At 35.5% G+C, this 23,159-nt stretch overlaps 2 protein-coding genes and 1 long non-coding RNA gene across 4 annotated transcripts; 2 read left to right on the forward strand and 1 right to left on the reverse strand.

The window, feature by feature from the left end:
- The first annotated feature begins 4,664 nt into the window (after nucleotides 1-4,664).
- LOC142625398 (uncharacterized) lies at nucleotides 4,665-5,078 on the forward strand. Its single transcript, XM_075799066.1, has one exon. It carries the CDS (start codon nucleotides 4,665-4,667, stop codon nucleotides 5,076-5,078), a length of 414 nt encoding a protein of 137 aa, XP_075655181.1.
- Nucleotides 5,079-7,554: 2,476 nt separating this feature from the next.
- On the forward strand, nucleotides 7,555-9,624 carry LOC142626401 (patatin-like protein 2). Its single transcript, XM_075800223.1, has 6 exons — nucleotides 7,555-7,689; nucleotides 7,784-7,965; nucleotides 8,155-8,359; nucleotides 8,463-8,624; nucleotides 8,904-9,215; nucleotides 9,303-9,624. The coding sequence occupies exons 1-6, from the start codon at nucleotides 7,576-7,578 to the stop codon at nucleotides 9,525-9,527; spliced, it is 1,200 nt and encodes a 399-aa protein (XP_075656338.1). The 5' UTR covers nucleotides 7,555-7,575; the 3' UTR covers nucleotides 9,528-9,624.
- Nucleotides 9,625-13,130: 3,506 nt separating this feature from the next.
- LOC142626049 (uncharacterized) lies at nucleotides 13,131-17,596 on the reverse strand. Of its 2 annotated transcripts, none has more exons than XR_012842443.1 (4): nucleotides 17,439-17,596; nucleotides 17,167-17,297; nucleotides 16,921-17,057; nucleotides 13,131-13,606 (listed from the first exon to the last, which is right to left on the reverse strand). It is a non-coding gene; the product is annotated as an uncharacterized LOC142626049 (long non-coding RNA). The 2 variants fall into 2 exon arrangements; XR_012842442.1 differs by lacking the exon at nucleotides 13,131-13,606 and adding an exon at nucleotides 14,455-15,358.
- Between the last annotated feature and the right edge of the window lie 5,563 nt (nucleotides 17,597-23,159).

Genomic DNA, 23,159 nt, shown 5'->3' on the forward strand with positions numbered 1-23,159 from the left:
AGAGAGAAAAGAAATAACACATGGAGAGATAGGTGAATAACAACATACATCATCATATATATAAATGAGAAATAAGTACAATGTATGTTATCAATAAATGGTCACAAGACTGGTGTACAAGAGGATAATGTAACTAAAAGAAAGAAAAGAAAAGTACATAAAATCCTCACTACATCCCTTAAAATATATAGACACTCCCCCTAACAAAAATATCCTATACTAACTCTTTCCCTAAAAACAAGACTACTCTCATCATACAAAACTACTATCTCTTTTTGTAACAAATGACAAAGAGTAAGTCACCGAGAGGTCGTCGTCATCTCATACATCATCGGAAGAGCATCTCATACATCATCGGAAGAGCTAGCATCCTCATCACGATCATAATCACTACCATCTGCATCTGATGAAGCCTCTGGAGAGGGACCGACACAGGTGGTCACCTGACACAACTCATCAGAGAGAGTGTTAAGGTGAGCATCCATGCACTGAAGTTGTGTCATGATCACCTCAAGAGTCACACCACCAGCTAAGGAAGAAGGAGTAGAGGTAATGGGAATAGCAGAAGCTGCTAGATCAGTCGTCTTCATCCGCGGCCACTTCGGTCGAAGCTGGGCCCCACTCCGTCGAATAGAATCCGCGCTAATGGCACTCATGACCAGAAAAAGATGAGGGGAATTAGGATTAGGGATGGAAAGATGGTGAATGATCCACGTGATAGCTGAAGGAAAAATGAGCTTATCACGAGTCATCGTATCCCTATAGACATCTATGAAAGAAAGAATGAAGTGAGAAGGAAAGTATATAGAGAGGTCCTCTAAGAGGGATAGCAAAAACCGAGCACGAGACTCTGTAATGGAGTTATAGTGAGATAGTGGATGGAGAACAAATGTCATCACCATGTTTAGGAATCTTGGACCTTTTGCAAAGCCTGAGCATGAGGTGTTTTAGCGCTCACCCCATGTGGAGGGTGTCTCACAGAAGAGAGACAGAAGCTCATCCTTGGACACAGTCCTTAGATGTGGACAAGTGGGGTAATTAGGATGCGATACCCACATAACATGTAGTATCTCAGAAACAAGCTCTGGAGTGACTATAATACGTGTACATCTGATAAGCGTAGCAAACTGAGGCACAGAGGTATCGATATCGTGCCTATTGGAGTAAAACTCCTGTATGATCATGATAGGACAACTCAAGAGTACCTCAAAGGGAGATTCCCATCCCCGAGTGTGAATGACATCGGGTAGAGCAATATCGAAAAAATTCGATAGAATCACATGGTGCTCTGGATGAACACCACATTTAGAAAAGTTTTCCAAGAAATCCTTATGGGCCTTCTCATCACGGAACCGAACGTGAGTAGGAGAAGGATTAGAAGAAGATGTCCCAGAATGAAGAGGGTTTCGAGATGGAGTGGATTTGCACTTGGGTGCCATGCGTAGTCTATCCGAGAGAGAGAGAGAAACACAATCATAACCTAGAACAGATAGAGAGAACAAAAAGGGTACGTATGCATGAAAAATGCATGAACATGTGACGTGCTAAAAGAAATTGCATCATAGGTTCAATTCAATCCAAACCTATCAGCACACAATTTTCAAGAAACAAACACATATTTAAATGCATGAAACATTGTGAAAATGCAAATGGAATGCAATGCATGATCATATAGCATCAATTAAGCAATCACCCAACCCAAAAATTTCAACGAAAAAAAAAAACTCAAAAGTTTTAAAAAACCCCCAAAATTTCACAAAACCCCAAAAACCTAGTTTTAATGCGTGAAATGCATAAAGAATGAAGGATCAAAGACCCTTGCTAGAGAAGAAATGCAAGATCTAAGCCGAAATCCAAGTGGGTAGAGAGTGTTTGGAAGAGAAAGAAAAAAAATCTGTCAAAAGAGAAAAAGAGAAATGAAATTTGATTTCGCGTTGAACCTATTTATAGAAATCGTAGCGCAATGGATTGAGGATCTATCAAGATTTGTCGAGCACTAAATCTCGACAGATATTAATATGTCGAGGTGCTGTCGAGAATCTATCGACGGAAAAATCACCTTGATGGATCGAGATTCTGTTAAGAATCTATCGGCCAGACAGATACTTTCTCGATAGATTGAGAAGCTGTCGAGAAGCTATCAAGACAAATTCCACAAATGGAAACTTCTCATAGGAGAAGTAAACAAATATCTAAAAACTACTGACACCCTGGTAAAAAAAATCCAAAGGAACTTTCTTGCTCATTTAAAATTGAGGCCTATTCCTCCTTTTCCAACTCAAAGTAAGAATTATCCTCCAACTTCCTTTTGATTTAGTTAAAGATCAAGCCAACTACATTCCGCACTGAATCAAACACTCCCCATATTCACATCCAGTTTGAAGATATAATCTTCAAGAAACAATTTATGATTAAGTTTCATAGCTCTTGGGTTGTAAAGTGTATTAGAGATCAAATCAAAGGAATTCACTATATTCTTTTCTTATAAAGAATTATACTGAGAGTTATATTCACTTTCATACAAATATGTTATTTGCTACACCTTTTCAGGATTGTGTGATTTATTACAATGATATTTGTGTGCACATATATGTGATATCGACAATGATCTTAGAAAAATGTTCATGCATCATTTATAGTTCACATCTAGGGTTTTTGTGGTTACATTTTCACATGCTCATGCATTTCCACATGATTTCATGAATTACTATGCATCTTAGATTGGAGTGCATTTATAACTCACATCTAGGGTTTTTGTGGTTACATTTTCACATGCTCATGCATTTCCACATGATTTCATGAATTACTATACATCTTAGATTGGAGTGCATTTATAACTCACATCTAGGGTTTTTGTGGTTACATTTTCACATGCTCATGCATTTCCATATATGATTTCATGAATGACTATGCATCTTTGTGTTTGGGTTATTAAAAATTGTTTTCTAATTATATATGTGAATCTTATGCACATCGAATTATTTTTTATTATTAATTTTCAGATATTTTTTGTTCATTTTAAAACAATTGTATGAAGTAGGTGAACTAGTTGATAATCTATGTAATACTCAAGAAAGTTTTAATATAATACAATTTTTTTCTCTACCTTTTTGAAAAATAAAAATAAAAATAAAAATTGATAATTATATATGGAACTAAATATTCTACAGTTAAGTATTTATTATGATTGTGTTTGTATATAAAGTAATATTTTCTACCATTAAAAGAAAATATGATGTAGTTTTAATGGAGTGTTTAAATTAGAATGCCAATGGTCTTGTAGCTGAATTGGCACATCTCCATGTACAAAGTGCTTGGCGGTTCAGGGGGGAAAGGGTTCAAGCTACGGGGTTAGTAGCATGTTGTAATTATTTCTAAAAAAAAAAGTGTTTAAATTAGAATGAAATTTAAATTCAATTAAGAAATATATAATATAATAATGATGTGTAAATTTTTTAGGGCTCAATAACTTATGTGCCAAAATAAATATTTTGAGGTCATCCAAAATTCAAACGATTTCAGTTATAAATATATATATATATTTATTTATGTATATGTCTTTCTTGGGTAAAATGTAACTAGGAAACATATTTTTATAATATATTTTTCTTAGATTTTTTTTGGAGAAGAGTTTTCTTAGATTGAATCTTGGATGAAAGTCATATAATTTATTTAAGGAATGTATACATAAAAAAATCCTATAGTTTTATGGACAAAGTTTAACTACAAAATTTATTGTAGTTTTAGGCTACAACCTTACTTAATATTTTTTTATTTGTGGTAAATTTTGACAAATCCATAATTGGATTACATTTTTGTCATATATCCTCCATACTTGCAAATTTCTAAAAACTTAAAAATCAATAACTATGTCATCAATAAAAATTTTAAATTACAATTTTTTATAGTTTAAAGGCGTAAATGCACTTTTAGTCCCTACAGTTTGATCCGATTTCTATTTTGGTCCCTACATTTTTATTTTACCACTTTTAGTCTCTAAACCAATTAACGCGTGAGATTTAAGTCCTTGTCGTCACCCAATTAACAGAAAATATTGACGTGGCTAACGGCACAGTAAAATAATAATTAAAAAATCTATTTTGGTATTATAAAATTGACATATCAGCATTTAAATTAATTTTAATTAAATAAAAAAAATTAAAAACAAAAAATTATAGATCTAAGAACCTAAGAACTTGTTCTTCAATGTTCTTCATGAATCAAGAAATAAACCCAAGATATCAAACCCAGAATCAAAGAGCAAACCCAGATTGAATATCAAAGACATCAAACCCAACAAACCCAGCTGGGGTTGTAACCATCACAATCCTCAACATATTACAAACAATATCTGTAATCAAATCTGCCCCGACTCGTTCGAAATCATGTGGAAAACCAAACAAAGAAACATGAACGGAACACACTCGCCCTCGCCCCAACTCAACCACAACCACAACCACAACCACAACCACAACCACAACAACCACCACCAGCAAAAACCAATTCACCATTCAACGATTCCGTGCGGCGCTTGCAGCTCCTCAGACCGGTGGCCCCTCCACACAATTCGACACAGAGGTAGCTACCGCCGCCTCTGCACCGATTGCGTCCTCAAAAACCACCAGTCCCTCTTTAGCCCACTTTGCTTCCAAGTGTTCGACGATATGCCTCCGCCTTTACCCATCGATCATCTCGTTTGCCTCAATTGCCCTTCAATCGCTCACTGCTCTTGTGTTCCACCTGACTCTTCCGCTCCCTCTTTTCTCTGCCCTCCTTGCTCCAACCCTAATTTCTCTTACTTCTTCTCTAATTTCGATCCCGACGCTAAGACCAAGCAAATCAAGACCGAGGACGGAGGCAACTCCTCTCTCCGCGGCCACAATGAGAAAGCGATTGATAAGGAATCCACCAAGGCTTTGTTAGCAGCGGCAAGGATTGCTGCCGCGTTTATGAACAAGGTGGCTGCTACAGCTCAGCCCGATGCTGAAAAGCGCATTAAGGACGCTTCTTTGGCCAAGAAGAAAGCCAAGGAAGTGTTGGAGCGTCAATCTGGGTATGCTCTTTGCTGGGTTTATTGAAGAACAAGTTCTTGTTCTTAGATCTGTAATTTTATGTTTTTAATTTTGTTTTTAATTAAAATTAATTTAGATGCTGACATGGCAATTTTTTAATGCCAAAATAGATTTTTTAATTATTATTTTACTGTACCGTTAGCCACGTCAGCATTTTCTGTTAGTTGGGCGACGGTAAGGACTTAAATATTACACGTTAATTGGTTTAGGGACCAAAAGTGATAAAATGAAAATATAGTGACCAAAATAGAAATCGGGTCAAAATATAGGGACTAAAAGTGCATTTATGCATAGTTTAAAATCATGCATAAAATATAAGCTTATAAATCATATAGTAAATAATATCCGATTGACATAAAATTTGACATATGTATTAAGAATGTAAAGAATATGTAATTCAATGAATAGATTTAAAAAAAAAATATAGTAATGTTTATTTTATTGAGTAAGATTGTAACTTAAAGTTACAACCAATCTTGTAGCTAAACTTTGACTTAATTTTATTTTTGGGCACATTAAACCCCATATATACATACATATATATATTAAAAAAATCAAACTAGGTTTTAAATTTTCCTATTTATGAAAGTGTAGAATTTAAAATGCTTCATTTAAAAGTGTGGAATTTAATGTGTCCCACATATAAAATTATGGGGGTTTTTTTTTTTACATAGTTTCCCCAATTTATTTTGTAGGGACTCAAAAATTAGCAACCCAAGTTCACTTGGAATAGTGAGTTTTGCAACACCAAATTATGCCCAACAAATAAAATTTATAAAGAGAGTGGAGAAAACAAGTCTAGGACCAAGTCCGATGATTCACGTGAGTAGGTAAATAATAAAAATGAATAATAAATAAGATTGAGGCTTTTTCTCTAGTTCACCCGAGGAAAATATTACACTTGGATACACACCCTTCTCTCTCTCTTTCTTTTTACTGTTTCTGTTCTAATTTCTTCAGCTTAATCTTTTTTTTTTTTTCTCCCTCCTTGCATCTGGAAGTCCCTTTTCTTTATATACTCCTCCAATTCTTGTATCCTAGCCCTCCATTTGCATCCTTTTAAGTTCTCCTTAGGACACGTGTCACATTAGACTCCTGTTGAAGGTGGTATAATGAGTTGCTTAGTTGTGAATCTATTATTCAGGTATCATTTCCTTATCAATGCAGCTGATAAAACTGTTACCCGTCATTTAATGCAGAGGTAGTGGGTGAACTTTCATAGGAACCTCCTTTCAAATACCTTAACCTCTTCCTGGAAGACTGCCTTTATTCCTCGGGTGCTTAAGTAACACTACGATCCTTTCCTCTCCTCCTCTCGGGTCGGGAGGGGGGGGGGGGCTTTGCGTGATGGACTAGTAGAAATACCCTTTTGCCCCTCCTTGTTCCTCGAACTCCCCACATATTTTATTCGAGCTTTTAATGTATTTAGATAATTTATCAACAAAATTATTTTTGAGGTTTTCTTAATTTTCTTAATAACAAATTAAGCGGCAACTCCACAATAAGCTTTTTATGTAAGGAAAGAAGCAATTATTGAGTATTGACTATAAAGTCTTCCCCCTCAAAAAAAAAAAAAAAAAAAAAAGAGTTTATATTCTTTTTTTTTTTTTTTTTTTTTTTTGTGAGGAGGAAGACTCTAAAGTCTTTATATTGGAATTCACACCGGAGGTTCCGTCTCTTTAGCTACTAAAGAGGAAAAATCTAAAAATATTACCTTGGACCTTGGTTCTCACACTCATAAATCATGAATCTAACTATCAAAGTTCAAACATTCAAACCACATGTCTTGTTGCTGGTGGCAGCCAACTTTTAAGTAGCTGGAAGTAAGTCTGTCCAGTCTTAAACAACCTAAGTAAAGCCTTCAAGAAACAAAGAAAAATATACTTCAAAATAATAAAGAAGATCAACTTGCCATACCATATATTATCAAGTCAAGACGCATCGTTATTCAATTAAATTATCACTGGAGTGCTTACAAGGATATGGAATTGAGGATTTGAAGCAAATAAAATAGACGGTCTTTATGGGCATATGCTCGATTATGATACCATAATCTAAGGACTACGGTATTTAGCCTATAGGAAGTATTTAGCCTATTCTCCAAGAAATGGCACCAATTAAAGCAGCGTTGCATAGTGACAACTTACAAAAGTATGAACCCTTTTTATATTTTCGAGTCTCACATGGCATGGGAGACTGGAATGTCTTCGCTAACAATTTGATTATGAGCCAAGAAGTAGCAACTTGCATAGAAATGTCCTCACGCAGAGACAAAAATATTGTTCCATATATAAGACAAAGGTATACTGTGATTAAAAAAAGTCGCATTCACAGTTCACACAAGCGTGGGCCATGGATTAATGCTGCCAAGTCTTCCTTAAATTCTTGTAATAAATATCCAAAGTTGAATTGTACGTTGGGGATATGCATGCTTGATATACACAATATATAGCAGTAATTTGCTAGTGAACACTTAAATATCAAGAAGCTCTATTGATTCAAAATGGCTCCTGATCTTGCAAAGGCAAAGATGTTGACTGTGTTGACCATTGACGGAGGAGGCATTAGAGGGATAATTCCCAGTGTCCTCCTCGACTTTCTTGAATCTAAGCTTCAGGTACGTACCTCAACAGTCACCACCATAGTCACCTTTTATTCCTTTTTATTCTGTTTCATAACTAAAGTCTGTGTGTTAATGATGATCTGTTTAGGAATTGGATGGGCCCAAAGCAAGAATTGCAAATTATTTCGACATAATTGGAGGAACAAGTACAGGTGGGCTAGTCACCGCCATGCTTACAGCCCCCAATCAGGACAACCGACCCCTCTTTGCTGCAAGGGACATCACCAAATTCTATTTTGATGAATCTCCCAAGATTTTTCCCCAAAGCAGGTATATTTTAATGAAAAAACCAAACCCAATAGCATTTCCCCCAAGTTTAGAAAAATGATCAATCTCCATTTGAAATAAATAAAATAATTCATAATAAATATTATAAATTGGAAGGTGTATTATTTAGTACTACATTATTACTAAGGGAACATAAAATCTTAAGTTTTAAAGATGATTCTATGTAAGCAGGCAACCCAGTAATGTGAGTGTAATAATGGCACGCATGCTCGGTTACCTTGGTATGAAGACGGGGCCCACGTACGACGGGAAGTACTTGCGGTCAAGGAAAAACGAGCTACTTGGTGACCTAACACTGAAACAGACTCTAACACGTGTGATCATACCAACCTTCGATGTCAAGCTCCTTCAACCAGTGATCTTTTCGACCAACGATGTATGAGTATGATAATATAAGTAGGGTGGAAATTTCAGGAATTCGTTGGAAAATTTGTGGCCATTGCATGGTCGATCTCAACTGGCCTTAATTTTTTGTGCAGGCAAAACTGAACGATTTGAAGAACGCTAGGCTAGCGGATATTTGCATCGGCACCACTGCAGCACCCACTTATCTTCCAGCACACTACTTTGAGACAGGAAATGCTGAAGGAAACACTAAAATTTACCATCTCATTGATGGCGGGATTGCTGCTATCAATCCTGTGAGTACTTAATTTGATAATTTAGGGCACGTGTGCATGGCGTTGAAGCTTTGGAAAATTGGTTATTGATTTATTTATTACAATGTTTGGAATTTCTGTAATTTACTTTATTTATAAGTAGATTCAAGTTAGCTTAACTAATAAAATATTTTATCGTCTAATAAAATATAGAGATTTAATTTCCGCTTAGACCAAAATCAACTAGTGATAAAATAATGTAGTAAATTAAAAACTTTCTCTAAAAAAAAAAAAATTATTTGTTTTAAACTAAATCCACAGACGTTGCTGGCCATAAGCGAGATTATGAAAGAATTATTGATGCAAAACTCCGAGTTTGGTCATCATTCTATTGAAAACAAGAGAATGCTGGTTGTGTCATTGGGCACGGGTGGGGCAAAGTTTGCAGTGAAGTATACAGCACCAGCAGTCTCAAAGTGGAGTAAGTTAGATTGGGTACTCTCAAGGCCAATCACCAAAGGTGGAAGTCCATTGTACGACATATATAGCGACGCAGGTGCTGATATGATCGACATTCATGTGCCCACCCTCTTCCAAGCCCTTCGTTGCGAGGACAAATACCTTCGTATTCAGGTATGTACCAAATTATTTTATCTATTCGTGACATAATTTTTGACCATATGCTATTAACATTTTTCTTGGTAACATATTAACATATAGGATGACACATTAACTGGAGATGCCTCATTAGTTGATAAAGCTACCAAGAAGAATCTGCTTAGACTTGAGGATATTGGGAAGAAGCTATTGAAGAAGCCAGTGTCAAGAGTGAATTTGGAAACTGGCAGGTTTGAGAAAATTGAGGGCGAGGGTACTAATGAAGAAGCACTTACCAACTTTGCCAAACTGCTTGTGGAGGAAAGGAATTTCCGGCAAAACCAGTGATAGTCGTTAAGAAGGAATATTATTTTAGCATGAGAACCTTATGCGGAGTCCCCCACAGTCGTAAATGTGGACTTTAGCATGACTTTATGTACTATTATGTGTCTCCTCTTCACCTTCAATTTTTGGAGGACTTGATGCTTTGATAAATTATTAGAATCTTGTTTGTTTCATTGTTTGTTTATTAATCCACTTGCCAAGTCCGTTTGCACACTCGAGGGTCAGTCATGAGAGGAGCATTTGAAAGGAAATGAATTAATTTTTATGGTTCAAATTAAATATTTGACAAATCTAAAAGTGTATTTAGTATCAATTTATTTAAAATTTTTAATAACATGAAATCATGAACACTATTAGATACCATTAAAAAAAAAAAAATCTTAAATTGAGAGGATCTTACTCCCATCCATTGCGCCACGGACTTCGATAAGGTATTCTAGTTGAATTTCTGCCCCTAATAATTTAAGGTTTCGAGTTTTATTTTTTAACAAAATTATGGTCTCGAATGAATTTGAGACTTTGATAATAAGAGAAAAAAACAATGAGAGAGAAATGTAAGTGGTAGTCATGGTTTTTGTTTAAGCTTATTAAATGATTTTCAGCTTCTAAATCATGGAGGGACTTCCCATTTCCATTTAATTACCTAGAAAAGATTACATGATTATTAGCAAAAGCATGTTCCTACCTCAAGCATTTAAAGATCATTTTTATTTGAAATGTATCTATTTCATAGTTCATAATTATATATTTTAAATTTAAATTTGTATATACCATGCTACATAAAATTTTAAATAATGGTACTATGTACACTATTAAATCTATAAAATATAATTTATTTATGAAATCGACTCTTTCTGTTTAAGGGGAAATGGAAAGAATCTCATTATTCAACTAATTAAGAGTATAATAAAACTACTACAAGCAAAATTTAACACGAACAACCAAGTTGCAAAACTCCAGGAAGCAATTGTAGAAGCCATATTAAAGCGTATAGCACACAATACAAAATTATTTAAAAAGCAAAAATTACTTATGCTCTTTTTGTTTTGATGTGAAACAATTTTGGGAAGAAAATAATTTACCATATTTTTATTGCATTGAAAAATTCTATCTTAAAACTCACAAAATGTTTTTCAGTAGGCATTTGTGGTTGTGGTGGTGATGATGGGTGGTATAGGGGCAAGCGGACTTAGGGGGAGGAAAGTGGTGGTGACAATGTCCAGGACCAGGAGTAGAGACGATGTGGCGATGGCAGTAGGTTATTTTTGTAAGTGACTTCTAGGTTATTTTTGTAAGTGACTTCTGTTGTTTTATTTCAGTTTGTTGGTATGTTTTTCTTCTTTTTTTTTTTTTTTTTTGGTAGATCCTTCTAACCAGTGTTGTTCCGATTTTTGTAAAGTGTCTAGTTTGATGTTTTTATGAGCAATGGCTCAATTTAATGCACTTCTTGTCCTTATATGCAGGTTTTTCTCTATTGGTTTGTATAAAGCACATGCTTGTTTGAAACTTATGGTTGTTAATAGTTATAAACAAAGAAATTGCATGCAAATTCTAATTATAATAACATTAATAATAGTTAAAGAAAAAATAAAATCAGTTTCTTCTTTATTTTTTTTCCCCGGTTTTGGACATGGTTTCAAAAATGGAATGGTCAAAAAACCGTTTTTGCCCTTAGTTCCCGGTTTGACATGGTTTTTGACTGGTTTTAAGGAAATTTACCATACTAAACTAGTGTCCGGTTCTCGATTGAACTGACCGGTGTAGTCCAGTTTTTAAAACAGTACTTTTGGGTAAAAAGGTTAGGAATTTACAAGAATTTACCAAATAATCATTATTTTTTTAATTACTCGATCTATATATAATATTCATTTTTTTGGATAAAAATGATATTTATTTATATGGGGTATATCGATTTGGGTTAAAATAGTTCAATACATTTCTTTTATATAAATTCTCAATTGTCCCAAAATTTTATGTTGTTAATTAAAAAATGATGAATTTAATTATTTAATCTAAAATACACAAAATGAATTAGATCTGTGGGGAGTAAAAAGACCCAAGTGGGAATATGGGCCTTTGGACTGTAGTATGGAGGGCCGACCTGCTCCAGAGTTAAGAATTTGTTAACTCTGCGAATTGGCTCATACGCCGAGGGTCCGAGGATACAGCCAAGGGCGAGCTTCTCCTTGGACAGATCCAAGAGAACTCAGAGCTTCATTATGAAGGTCAAGGCACAACTCTGGAGAGACTAATGGTTAAAGGGGGAAACCCTGAATCTTCGAGGTACACCGGTGTTAGAAAAATATCAAAAGAAAAGGCTGCCACCTCCACATTAAAGACTCTGCACCTACCTCCCTGGCCGCATTAATGGGGAAGTGACCCCTAAACAGTAGAACTGAAACTTCTGGTCACTATTCAAAAGCACTAAGAAAAGAAATATCTAAGGGGGAGGGGGTTGGAGTAACACGTGGATAAAGAAGTATTTAAGGGGGATGAACGCCAGAGAAAAGGTCGGTTGGTAACAAAGAAAGAAATTAAGAATTGTAACTTTTAAGAGAGAAAGAGAAATAATACAGAAGTAGTCCTCGGCTTACGTCCGAGGAGGTCTATTTGCAATTATCATTTGTTATTTACAAGTGTTTGTAACTTTTAGCCTGTTATCAAGTTCTCAGTACCTCTAACCTAGATTTCAAGCCCACACTCTACAAATTTTATTGTTTAAGGCTCATTGGGCCTGAGCCCGTAATTGTCTTTGGGTCCAGGTGCAATTGTGCACTTGCAAGATCGTCCTTGATTGTAGGTGAACAAAAAACTAACCAATATATTAATTGTGTTAAACCAAATCCTCCCGCTTTAACATAAATCCATTTACACTAGAAATTAACTTGCAAAAATCTTATTGTGTAATCAATGCATTAGGAAGAAAAAAAAAATGTAGGAGTAATTTTTTTTATTAAAAAAATTCATTTTGATTTTATATATGTTTTTAAAGATCTTAATAGTTTTTTACTTAAATTTTTTTTTAAATTGCCTAAAAGTAAATAAATATACCTATAGATATATACTGACACTACAAAAAAAAGGTTCTAAGGCCGTGTTTTTAAAACGTGGGTATAGCTCAGAAAAACGTGGCTATAGGACAATTTGGTCTGTAGCCGCGTTTTTTTAGGCCACGTTTTTAACCGTGGCCTAAAATGCGTAACTATAGGCTTGAGGGGTCTATGGCCACATTTTTTTAAACGCAGCCATAGTTGTGAGCTAAAGCCGTGTTTTAAAAACGCGGCTTCAGCCCATCACTATGGCCCCATTTTAAAAACGCGGCTTTAGGCTAGGACTATAGCCGCATTTTAAAAACGCGGCTTTAGCACACAACTATGGCCGCGTTTTGAACGCAGCTGTAACCCTTGAATACTTCACAACAGCTTGCTCTACACCCTCATCCCCCTTCTACTCTACACTAGGAACATTTTTTTCCTTCGACTTTCCTACACTTTCTCAGTAATGAAACACAAAATTGATGCCCACAGTTCAAACAGCAGGATATATCAATCATAATAACAACAATATTTCAAAAAATAGAGAAACTTTCTAGTTTCCACAAAGCATCTATACACTGAAATTCCAAAAATTTATATGCCTACATCATAACAATAATGCTAGATTTATTCGCATGTAAACCAAATTAATAAACTAGATTTATTCGCTAAATACAACCTGAATGTCAGTAGTAGATGGAAGCGCAAACTATGACCAATTTACAGAGCTAAAAATTAGGAGAAATTTGTATGAGTAACCTAATAATAAGTTAACATTTGAAAACTTCCTCATACGTCACAAAACTCCAAAATCTAAACTCCTCAAGAATTATAGAAAAAATAAGGAAATAAAGTCACATTTGTTGTAAGTAAAAACATTAGTCATTACCAGAATTATTGCAACTGGTTGACCTATTAAAGCAACCCATGGCATATCAAATGCTCTTGAGGGGCCCTGATTTAACAGGAGAGCCTGAACAGCAGCCAGAGCTTTCTGGTCTAATGCAGCTTGATCTATTTTACTAATTACACAAATGGTTCTGGTACCTGTAATCAACATACAATTCCCCACTTAATTACTTATAGAATCAAATGATTAACAAAGAGAAAGAGGTCAAAGCATTTGGGAATGAGGGGAAACAGAGCGCATGAAAACGTGGTGTTACACATTTGCATTCATCAATACCTTAACACTACTTGGGTAAAATAATTTTCTTATTCAAATGGAAATCTCATATTAACATAAAACACAATCCTACACTCATTTACTTTAGATTTAATAAGAAATTATTCAATTACAATGACCATCATCAACTTTTTCAACAAACTTTAATAGAAACAATTAATTTCTATTAGTCAAATGAACCATAAAAAGATAAACTATCTAAACCTAGAAAAAAGAAGCAAAAACCTTTTTTTTTTTTTTTTAAAGCAGTAAAACACATAGATATGCCACTGCACCCCAATGAGAATTGAAAAACTACTAACCACAAAGGTCTCAAACCTACGACAAACCAACAAAGCAAGCTACAATCAAAAACACAAAACCCAAGTCCTTCTCTCAAACCACCAAAAACTTGACCTTTGGCCAATGCCCTTATCACAACACAACCAAACCATCCCAAAATTCAACTTTTCTGTATCATCATAACCTTCTCATTCTTTCATAGGTGAGTGTCTTAATATTCTTAGCACAATCAACTTTCAAGTCAGGATGAACAAAAAAAAGAATATATATATATATATATATATATATATATATATATATATATATATATATATATATATATATCAGCCTTAGCTGCTGCAACTTAGTGCAGCAGATAGTGCCTTAGCTGCCACACAAGTGCAGCCCAAGCTGCAACACAGTGCAGCCGATAGTGCCTTAGCTGCTATAGCTTAGTGCAGCAGATAGTGCCTTAGCTGCCACACCAGTGCAGCCCAAGCTGCAACACAGTGCAACATATAGTGCCTTAGCTACCACACCAGTGCAGCACATAGAGCCTTAGCTGCCACACCTATACATACAAGAAATCATGAAAATATACAAATCCAACGGCTTCCCCACACCATCTCAGCAACCTATCAATTACCCAAAAAATTATTTCAAATAACCAACATATATATACACCTTTACATACATAAACCTATCAAGTGAGCTAAGTACTTAAAAAAAAATCAAGTGAGCTAAGCTTTTAGCTAGCACTTACATGGACCAACCATTATCGAGTAAAGTAGCATTGATTCAAAATGCATGGACTGATTGGCCGATGCAATGCGGGGCATTGCATGGCATATGTGGCTGTCCTAGCATTGCAGGTTAACTAACTAATAAAAGGAGACATATCCTACAGGCAGCTGAGAATAACTACCAAGACACTTGACAGCATAGCGAATGAAAAGCTAGTTGAAAAATCTTTTCCTAGATAGGCTAGAATATAGACTTCATTACTCTGAATAAATATGCTTTCTGTTTCAGTTTCATATTTCCACTTGTTTGTGTAGCTGAGAGCAAGTATAGAACTTAAGGCCACAAAGAAGAAAAACTGAAGCAGGACCTAATTAGGATATATAAAAGAAATAAATTTGATAACTTAAAGCTGTCTATCCTTGATCTGATTATTTCATCTGTAAGTCAAAATTGATCAAGTCAGCTCAAATTTTCTACTTACAAGATGTTTTAGAAGCAAGAATGATAGCCTCCTGATACTGAGGTTTTTGCTTATTCTTCTTCAAGCTGAAGCAGCTCAAAAAAGCACACATGATGCAAATACCGAGCCGATGCTTTTTAATATATAACTGCAACATCCAAAGAGAAGAAAAAAATCTTCAATATACGAGATAAGCTTACATACATTCATGTCTCATTTTAATAGATCTACATTTTTGGCTGGAGTTCTCTTTGACTGAAAGACAATTTAAATCCTTATTACATATAATATTGTTCTATTCTTTTTTACATAGCATATGATTTGAGTTTATTTTGATTTAGTGAACATATGAAATATGCCAATTTTGTTGCACTAAAGCAAAATTTTCTAAATTTTCATGAAATGACTGAAGGATGCATGTCAAATCCAATTGCAAATAGATGTACTCGTTTTTTCTCATGCAAGGTTCAAGCATGTCCAAAACTGTTTAAGTTTGATCCATATGATGAATAGTTTTCTGTTCTTTCTCTCTAGAGTGTCACAGCCTTTCATAGGCATTTGTGCCCACTGCTGATGAATCAAATTAGTAAAAACCTAAAAGACATTTATGGTGAGTCATGTATATATCACTACGCAGCAAACCATGTGGATTCACAACTTGGATGGTAGCATGACACATTTAAGACATAGATATCAGAAACTTCAACCTTTCAAGCATCCTTTTTTTTCTAAGAAGGCCCAATCTAGATCACTAGCCCTTGGTATTTAAGAAACTACTGGTACTTGCTTTTAAAAGGAGGGATAATTCTTTGACAAAAAAAATTAATTAATTAATTAAAACCCAATTAAGATTATTAAAAATCTAAAAATTTAAATTATATAAAAAAAATAAGGAGCACCTAGTAGAAATCGGCGTAAGATAGAGTAGGGAATTGTTCTTTGATGGGCTCCAAGGGCCTGACAAAGAAGGTAAACTCACATACAGTAGCCTTCAAAGATGACAAAATTGCTGGTTTCATTGCACCTTTGCCCACACAATGTAACATATTAAAAACAAAATAATTGCATGCAAGCTTTAATCATATACATCGTATGGAGACAACCTTTTTACTCTTTTTTTTGCCCCTTTTATTTAACTTCCTAGATTATTATACTTATAAATAAATTTTTAAAATCCTAAATTATATGTATTAAAAAAAATCCTAGATTATTATCCTCCAGACTTGACATTAATTGTCACATTTTTTAATTTTCAGAACCAAAATTTGAATGAGGTCCATTGTTTCTACTACCATCCTACCCATCAAATAAGTTTAAACCCAGTCCCACCAACATTTTGTACCCAACATAAGAATATGCTGTAATTTAGCATAATTTGAGACATGCTCTTTATTACTACTAATTAAGACTAATCGAAATCTCAGCAGAGAGCGAGAGAGAGAGAGAAACCCAATTATACTATGAAAATTGGAAAATTAATATTACTCAAAAACGTGTTGACTGTAGAGACAGAAAATTGCAAAGCAATGCCCAAAACGTGGAACAAACTAAAATCAAGATAAAAGAACAACCCAATTCCCACCATACCACAAAGACATAATCTGAAACACACAATACTCAGAATTCTTTCCAAAATTCAAGGACAACCCACAATTCCTCAACACCTATTATACAAAGAAACAAAGAGAATCCATCAGTCACTGTCCATACCTCATATTGATGGGGGCAGAAGAGGAACCCATTTCAGAAGAAGAACATTGAACCATTAACCGTCCATTTGAGCTGGGATTATCCACCACCAAAGCGTTGATGTTGAGGTCATTGTTGGCTCCATGGCTGAGTGCCACCTGTACACCCCCAACATATCATACATCGTTAATACCAACAATAAATCCTCACCGTTGAAACTGAGTGAGTGAGTGAGAAAGAGAAAAGGGAGAGAGAAAGAGATCGTACGCGATGCGGAGCATGAGAGGAGCGCAGTGCTTCTCAGCAATGAGTCCCCTTAGCTTCCTCTTTGCCTTTTCGACGGTCTTTTGGTACTCAGCTCTCACAGTTGGGTACTGCTTCGTCGTTTTTCAACGATTCTACCAGCCAAACAACCAAATCAGAAACCCAAAACAATACATACAAAGATCTTCAATTCAAAAATGCAGATCAATCAAAGAGACACAAAAACACACAAATGGAAACCAAAATATCTTGATCGATGAAGATCAGTAACGAACCTCGGGAAAGCGGATTCAAGATCGGACAGGTGGAGGGTGAGGGCTTGAGAGATGGAGGCTTGGAGGGTAAGGGTTGAGATCGGAGATGGAGGGTGAGGGCTAGCTTGAGAGATGGAGGCTGATGATGTGCGATGGGAGAGATTGTAAATAATTATTGTATTTCCAACTTCTCGTATCTTAATTTTGCAAGAATTGTAAGTGCACAATTGTGCCTGGTCCCAAAAACACACGTGGGCTCAGGCTCAATGAGCCTTAAACAATGAAATTTGTAGAGTGTGGTCTCGTAATCTAGTTTAGTGATATTTGAAACTTGATGAACAGGCTAAAATATTACAGTGTTTGCAAATAAAAGACAAACAGGACAAAATAAACCTCCTCGGACGTAAGCCGAGGACAAATTATATATTATTTCTCTTTTTTCTCTCAAAGGTCACAATTCTTAATATTTGTCCCCCTCCTTTCTTTGCCCTCTTTCCTCCTTAAATACTTCTTCTTCCCTCTTTATCCACATGTAACACAAATCACCCTATTAGACACCTGTCCCATCCACCACCCTCTGGAAGTCTTTAAATTATAGCAAGAAGGCTGACCTCTACTATTTAGGGGTCACTCCCCCATTAATGCGGCCAGGGAGGTAGGTGCAGGGTCTTTAATGTGGAGGTAGCAGCCTTTTTCTAAGATATTTCTCTCACACTGTTGCGTCTGGAGTGTGCTTAAATCCCCCTCTTAACCAACGGTTTTTTCAGAACTCTGCCCTGATCTTTTTGGCGAATCCCAGGGTTATCGTGGGTCTGTTCGAGGAGATATTCGTCCTCGGACGAATCCTCGGACTCTCTACTCATGGGCCGACCTACAGTTCTAAGAGGTTTTTAGTCTAAAACAAACTAGCGCCCATCAACAAAGCCCAAGACCCAAACACTTACTTAGGTCCTTTTAGTCCCCACAAGAATTGTAGTATACTACCCCAACTATCAATGTGTGTGTTTTAGGTTAAAACTATATGATAACTTTTTCAATGGCAATAGTAGCCTGAATAAATTTGTTTTCTTAGTAATTAGTTCGGGATGAGAATTTAAACTCTAAATGTTTTGTTGAAAGCATTAATATATGCTAGATAAGCTACAAACATCTTTACAAAACTGCCTGACTAACTGATATATATATAGTAAATACCATATATACATGATGGATCTGCAAAATGGTTCAATAAGAAAACAATGAGGATGGTGTAAAAATCTATTAACCCATGCCATTCACGGAGAGAATAAAAGGATGCGCCAACAGTTCAATAAAACTACAAAGATATGGAAAAAGTTTCGTATCTACACATGCGTGGGCCATGCAAATCTGTGATGTCAGTTTTCGTAGTAATGCGATGTGTGTTGGGGTTGTTGGCTGTTTGGAATGGCAGATAGTGGATTTTCTTGGGTTGGGTTTCGACAATGTCATTATAGGCTTGATCGAGCTTGGCTAGGTTGCTACATAGTGGAGATTGGGTCATGGGTGTTGGTATGGTCAAGTTTGTGCTCAATAGTTGAAGTGTGTTGGTGGTGGAATGGTGGCAATTTATTGTTCAAAAAAGTTAAAAAGTTAACCGATGCTTGAGAATATTGGTTTAACAAGTGTTAATAATCATTTTTGCGACAAATTTTATGGTTCGATAGAACAACTAAGCCCAATTGCTTAGTGGGTTCAACTAATGTATCTTATCAGTGTATTCTACTTTGCTGCATGGCCCAAATCCATGCGAATGGTTGGGGAATTGAGTAAGAATGGTTTCGGTGGGTGTGGGTTAGTTCCTATCGAACCCTTTACATGAGCCCAGTCCGTATGTACCACAATGTGGGCTAGGGACGCTGGGAGCACTTAGGGCCCATGAAGGAGGCCCAGTGTTAGAAATTTCTACACCAGATTTGGATCTATACTCTGGATGACTGTGCCCCTAATTTTCAGCTCAGCTCCATTTTTCACACCAAAGCACAACTGACTCTAAGAAAAAGGCTAAACAACCTAGCCCACTAAGCCACCCAAACTCCCAATGAAACCCACTCACACAAACCTGTTAAAAGTGGCCTAACCACCAACGAATGTGGACTACTACAATGATGAGAAGAGAGAGACTGAGACAAGCACAACCTGGAGCCATCATGTGAGAGGAGAGAAATGGTAGAGGAGAAGTGAGAAAGGAGAGAATGGGAGTGGCTATGCCTATGGGCAAGAGAGGAGAGGGGACTGGTGAGGTGGTGAATCAGTGACAATGAGAGCCAGGCAGCCAACCGAGAAGAGAAAGAGGCCGAGAGAGTTAAGGGTAAGGTTGAGAGAAAAGAATGAATTTATATTGAGAATGGGTGAAAAAACCTAGGACAAAATGACACCGTTTTGATAGTTAACAAAAACAAAAAAAAAAACTTAATGAAACGACGTTATATTGTTTTAAAAAAAATAAAATGAAAAGCTACCTAAAACGACGCCATATTAATCCATTTAAATTTAAATTTAAATACACACACACACACACACACACACACACACACACACATATCGGTTGGTTCAAGGACAAAATCGGTTTTAGACTTGAGTTTCGATGGTTGCACCACACTGACATCAGAACGGGCTTTGCCTCCTATTCGCCGGCCTTGGCTTAGTCGATCGGCTCCATTTATGGTACGGTATCATCAATGCCAATCGGTTGGATCGCCCACAGTCCTACTGTGCACACCCTTACTCTTCATTGAGAAAGGTACATTTCCTTTTATATTGTTTTAATTATAACTTTGTATCTTCCTTTTCTTTGAACTAATCTCATGTTTGATTTAATCTCCTATTATCTATTTCTTTCTTTTAACTTTTATCTCTCTTTTTTACATTCTTTTCACAACTCCATTGATTTCTTCGTATAATTTTATCTTATTATACAGCATCTCCTTTTTGAGAAATGCTTTTTTTTATTATTCACTTTTGAAACATTATCACTCCCCTAGAATTTTGGTGAAAAGTTTTGTATTATAAAAAAAATAGAAGAGTTTATGAACATGTGCAACGCGTGTGCATAGAGGTTAGTATATGATAGACCAAAACTGTATTAATCCATTGTGATAAATTAACCGATTAATTAGCCAAGTTAATTAATTAATTCAATTAACATGCAAAACGCGTGGTAGCACAAACAAATCACCAACTAAGTTAATATGCAGTGGAAAATAAAGTTGACACAGTGATATGTTTACGAATGGGGAAAACCTCCAAGGCAAAAATCTCACCAAGTGAATTTAAGGTCACCACTCTCGAGAATCCACTATTATCGCAACAAGCAGTTACAAGTAAAGGAATCTCAGTACCTTATGTCAACTTACAGTTGAACCCTTATCTCAATATACAATTGGACTTGTTCTGTAGTGACAATCTCTCATTTTCAATGCATGGCTCCCAGTACGTGACTAACCATTCAATGCGCGACTCCCAGTACGCGACTTACTCCTTTGCACGAATCCAAGTACGTAACTAACCACCAACTTGAGAAGGATGTTGGCTGCAAAGTTCTTCAGTTTATCAACACGATAAAGATCACGAAGTTCCTTAGTTACAAAACCCAAAGGCATACAAATGCAATAGCTTCTTTAAGAGAAAGATGAACTAGAGAAAATTCTATCACCGGTCACAATTTCCATGAACAAAACTTTACTTCACACTCGCGCAACCTTTAACGGCCCTTAAAATAATCCTTATATATGTTTAGGGTTGTGAGAAAAAAAAACCTTAACATGTACACAAGGTTTGGAGTGAAATCAGATTTGAAAATTTGATTTTCATAATTCTCGAAAGATAAGTTATCTATCGAGCAGCTGTCAAGCATTGGGCTAAAGCAGCCTTTTAAATCTCGATAGATGCTATCTGTCAAGCTAGCTGTCAAGTTTTAAAATCCAGCACTTCTTTACTTGATTCTTGGACAAATTTGCATAGCTTCAATACTTGAACTTAAACTCTTATTCCTTGAAGTATTAAATACATCCTAGATCTACCCAATTACAAGTAAAGTGCGTTTTGTCAAAGAATTAGTCATCATTCACATATGTCCTAATAGTATAGATCTAATGTTACTTGAAAAAAAAATCATAATAAATTTCCCTTTAACGGCTGCCATAGCCCATATTAGTCACGCTGTAAGTTTGCAACATCTCAACACTTTTGCCTCCACAAGTCATTGTTTTGCCACCTCAACTCACTGGTTGTACTATAGTTGGACTCAATGAAAGTGCCACTGTTGTATCTCTCTTTGTTTGTATGTTTTGAGTGTTTGTGGTTAGTTTAGAAGTTTATGTTTAGTTGATATTTGTAGTATACTGTGTTTATTATATTTAAAATATAAACGAGTGGTTAATAGCATTACTTTCAGCTCTTCTATAAAAAATGTCATTTTGACACACCAAAAGCCTACTTTATTATTTTACCACATCATTTTACAATATGCTATACATAAGATCTTCCATTTTAACATTACACCACATTATAATAATTAAAAAACCCAGCTATATTAAAAAAATAAATAAAAACAAAAACCAAATCAACCACTACCATCCATCACCCACACATCCCACCACCACCGGCCATCACCCCCACAACCCTTCAGCACTACCATAAGAACCCACCACTTGAGACATCAAAACCACCACAAAATCCATCCCAAAACCAAAACACAAACACCATCAGACAAACAAGGAAAAAAAAACGAAGAAGAGAAATAAATAGAAGAGAGAGAGGTTGACGACTACTGGTAGTGGCTTCATCGGTGTGCACAGGAGAAAGACACCACCACAAAAGTCATCAATCCCATCCCCACACCGTTTGAAACGCCGATCTCAAACCCAAATAATCCCATCCCCACCAGTCGACCTCATCGGTGAGGCCAAACTCCTCAGTGACGACTGATCTCAATGGCAAGGTGGAGAAAAAAGAAGAAAGAGAGAATATGACTAGAAAAAAGGGGGGAAAAAAGAAGAGAGGGAGACATAGAGGCGCAGAGTGACAGAAAAAAAAAGAAAAAAGAAGGGAGAGGTGAAGATTATGAAGAAGAAAGAAGAAAAAAAAAGGAAGAAAGTGACGAAGAAGAAGCTGGCAGAGAAAAGAAAGAAGAAAAAGAAAGAGAGAAGAAAGAAAGTCAAAAGGAAGAGAGAGAAAATGAATAAAAAATTTTAAATTTTTTTTAGTATTTTCATTCGTACTGTTTCATCTTTGGAACGGTACTATTTATGTGTGATGTGTGGCAACAATTATAACATTTGAAATATCTCATGAGAAATTTTTTTTGGTATTTGGTGTGCCAAATGCCAAATATTTGACATTTGGCACACATTATTGTAGTGCTCTTATGGCTGGCTTGTTATAATCTATATTTAACATTTTTTTATAATTTTTATTTTTATATAATTTGATATTTGTGGCTGGCTTGTTATGGTTTATATAATTGTATTTGATCAAGTGGCATGTTTAATTATTTTACTGAGACAAATTTACACCTCAATTGTTTGGCATATATAAAAATTAATTTAAAAAAAAAACTAGTTTAGAATCATTTGTTTTTTTTAATATCAGTTTAGAATCAATTATAAATTGCCAAAACCTTATAAATTAATTAACATTTTTTTTAATATATTTAACTTGGCCCCCACTTATCACAGAGCAGCCATGCAAATAAAGTTAAGGAAAGAGAAATGATATATCTAT

This window comes from Castanea sativa, chromosome 2 (assembly GCF_040712315.1).
Source record: "Castanea sativa cultivar Marrone di Chiusa Pesio chromosome 2, ASM4071231v1".
In the NCBI taxonomy this organism is placed as follows: Eukaryota; Viridiplantae; Streptophyta; class Magnoliopsida; order Fagales; family Fagaceae; genus Castanea; species Castanea sativa.

Coding starts and splice junctions, on each gene's coding strand:
- LOC142625398 (XM_075799066.1), top strand. CDS start 4,665: ATGCCTCCGCCTTTACCCATCGATCATCTCGTTTGCCTCAATTGCCCT.
- LOC142626401 (XM_075800223.1), top strand. CDS start 7,576: ATGGCTCCTGATCTTGCAAAGGCAAAGATGTTGACTGTGTTGACCATT. Junction 7,690..7,783: donor TTCTTGAATCTAAGCTTCAG/GTACGTACCTCA, acceptor TGATCTGTTTAG/GAATTGGATGGGCCCAAAGC. Junction 9,216..9,302: donor ACAAATACCTTCGTATTCAG/GTATGTACCAAA, acceptor ATTAACATATAG/GATGACACATTAACTGGAGA.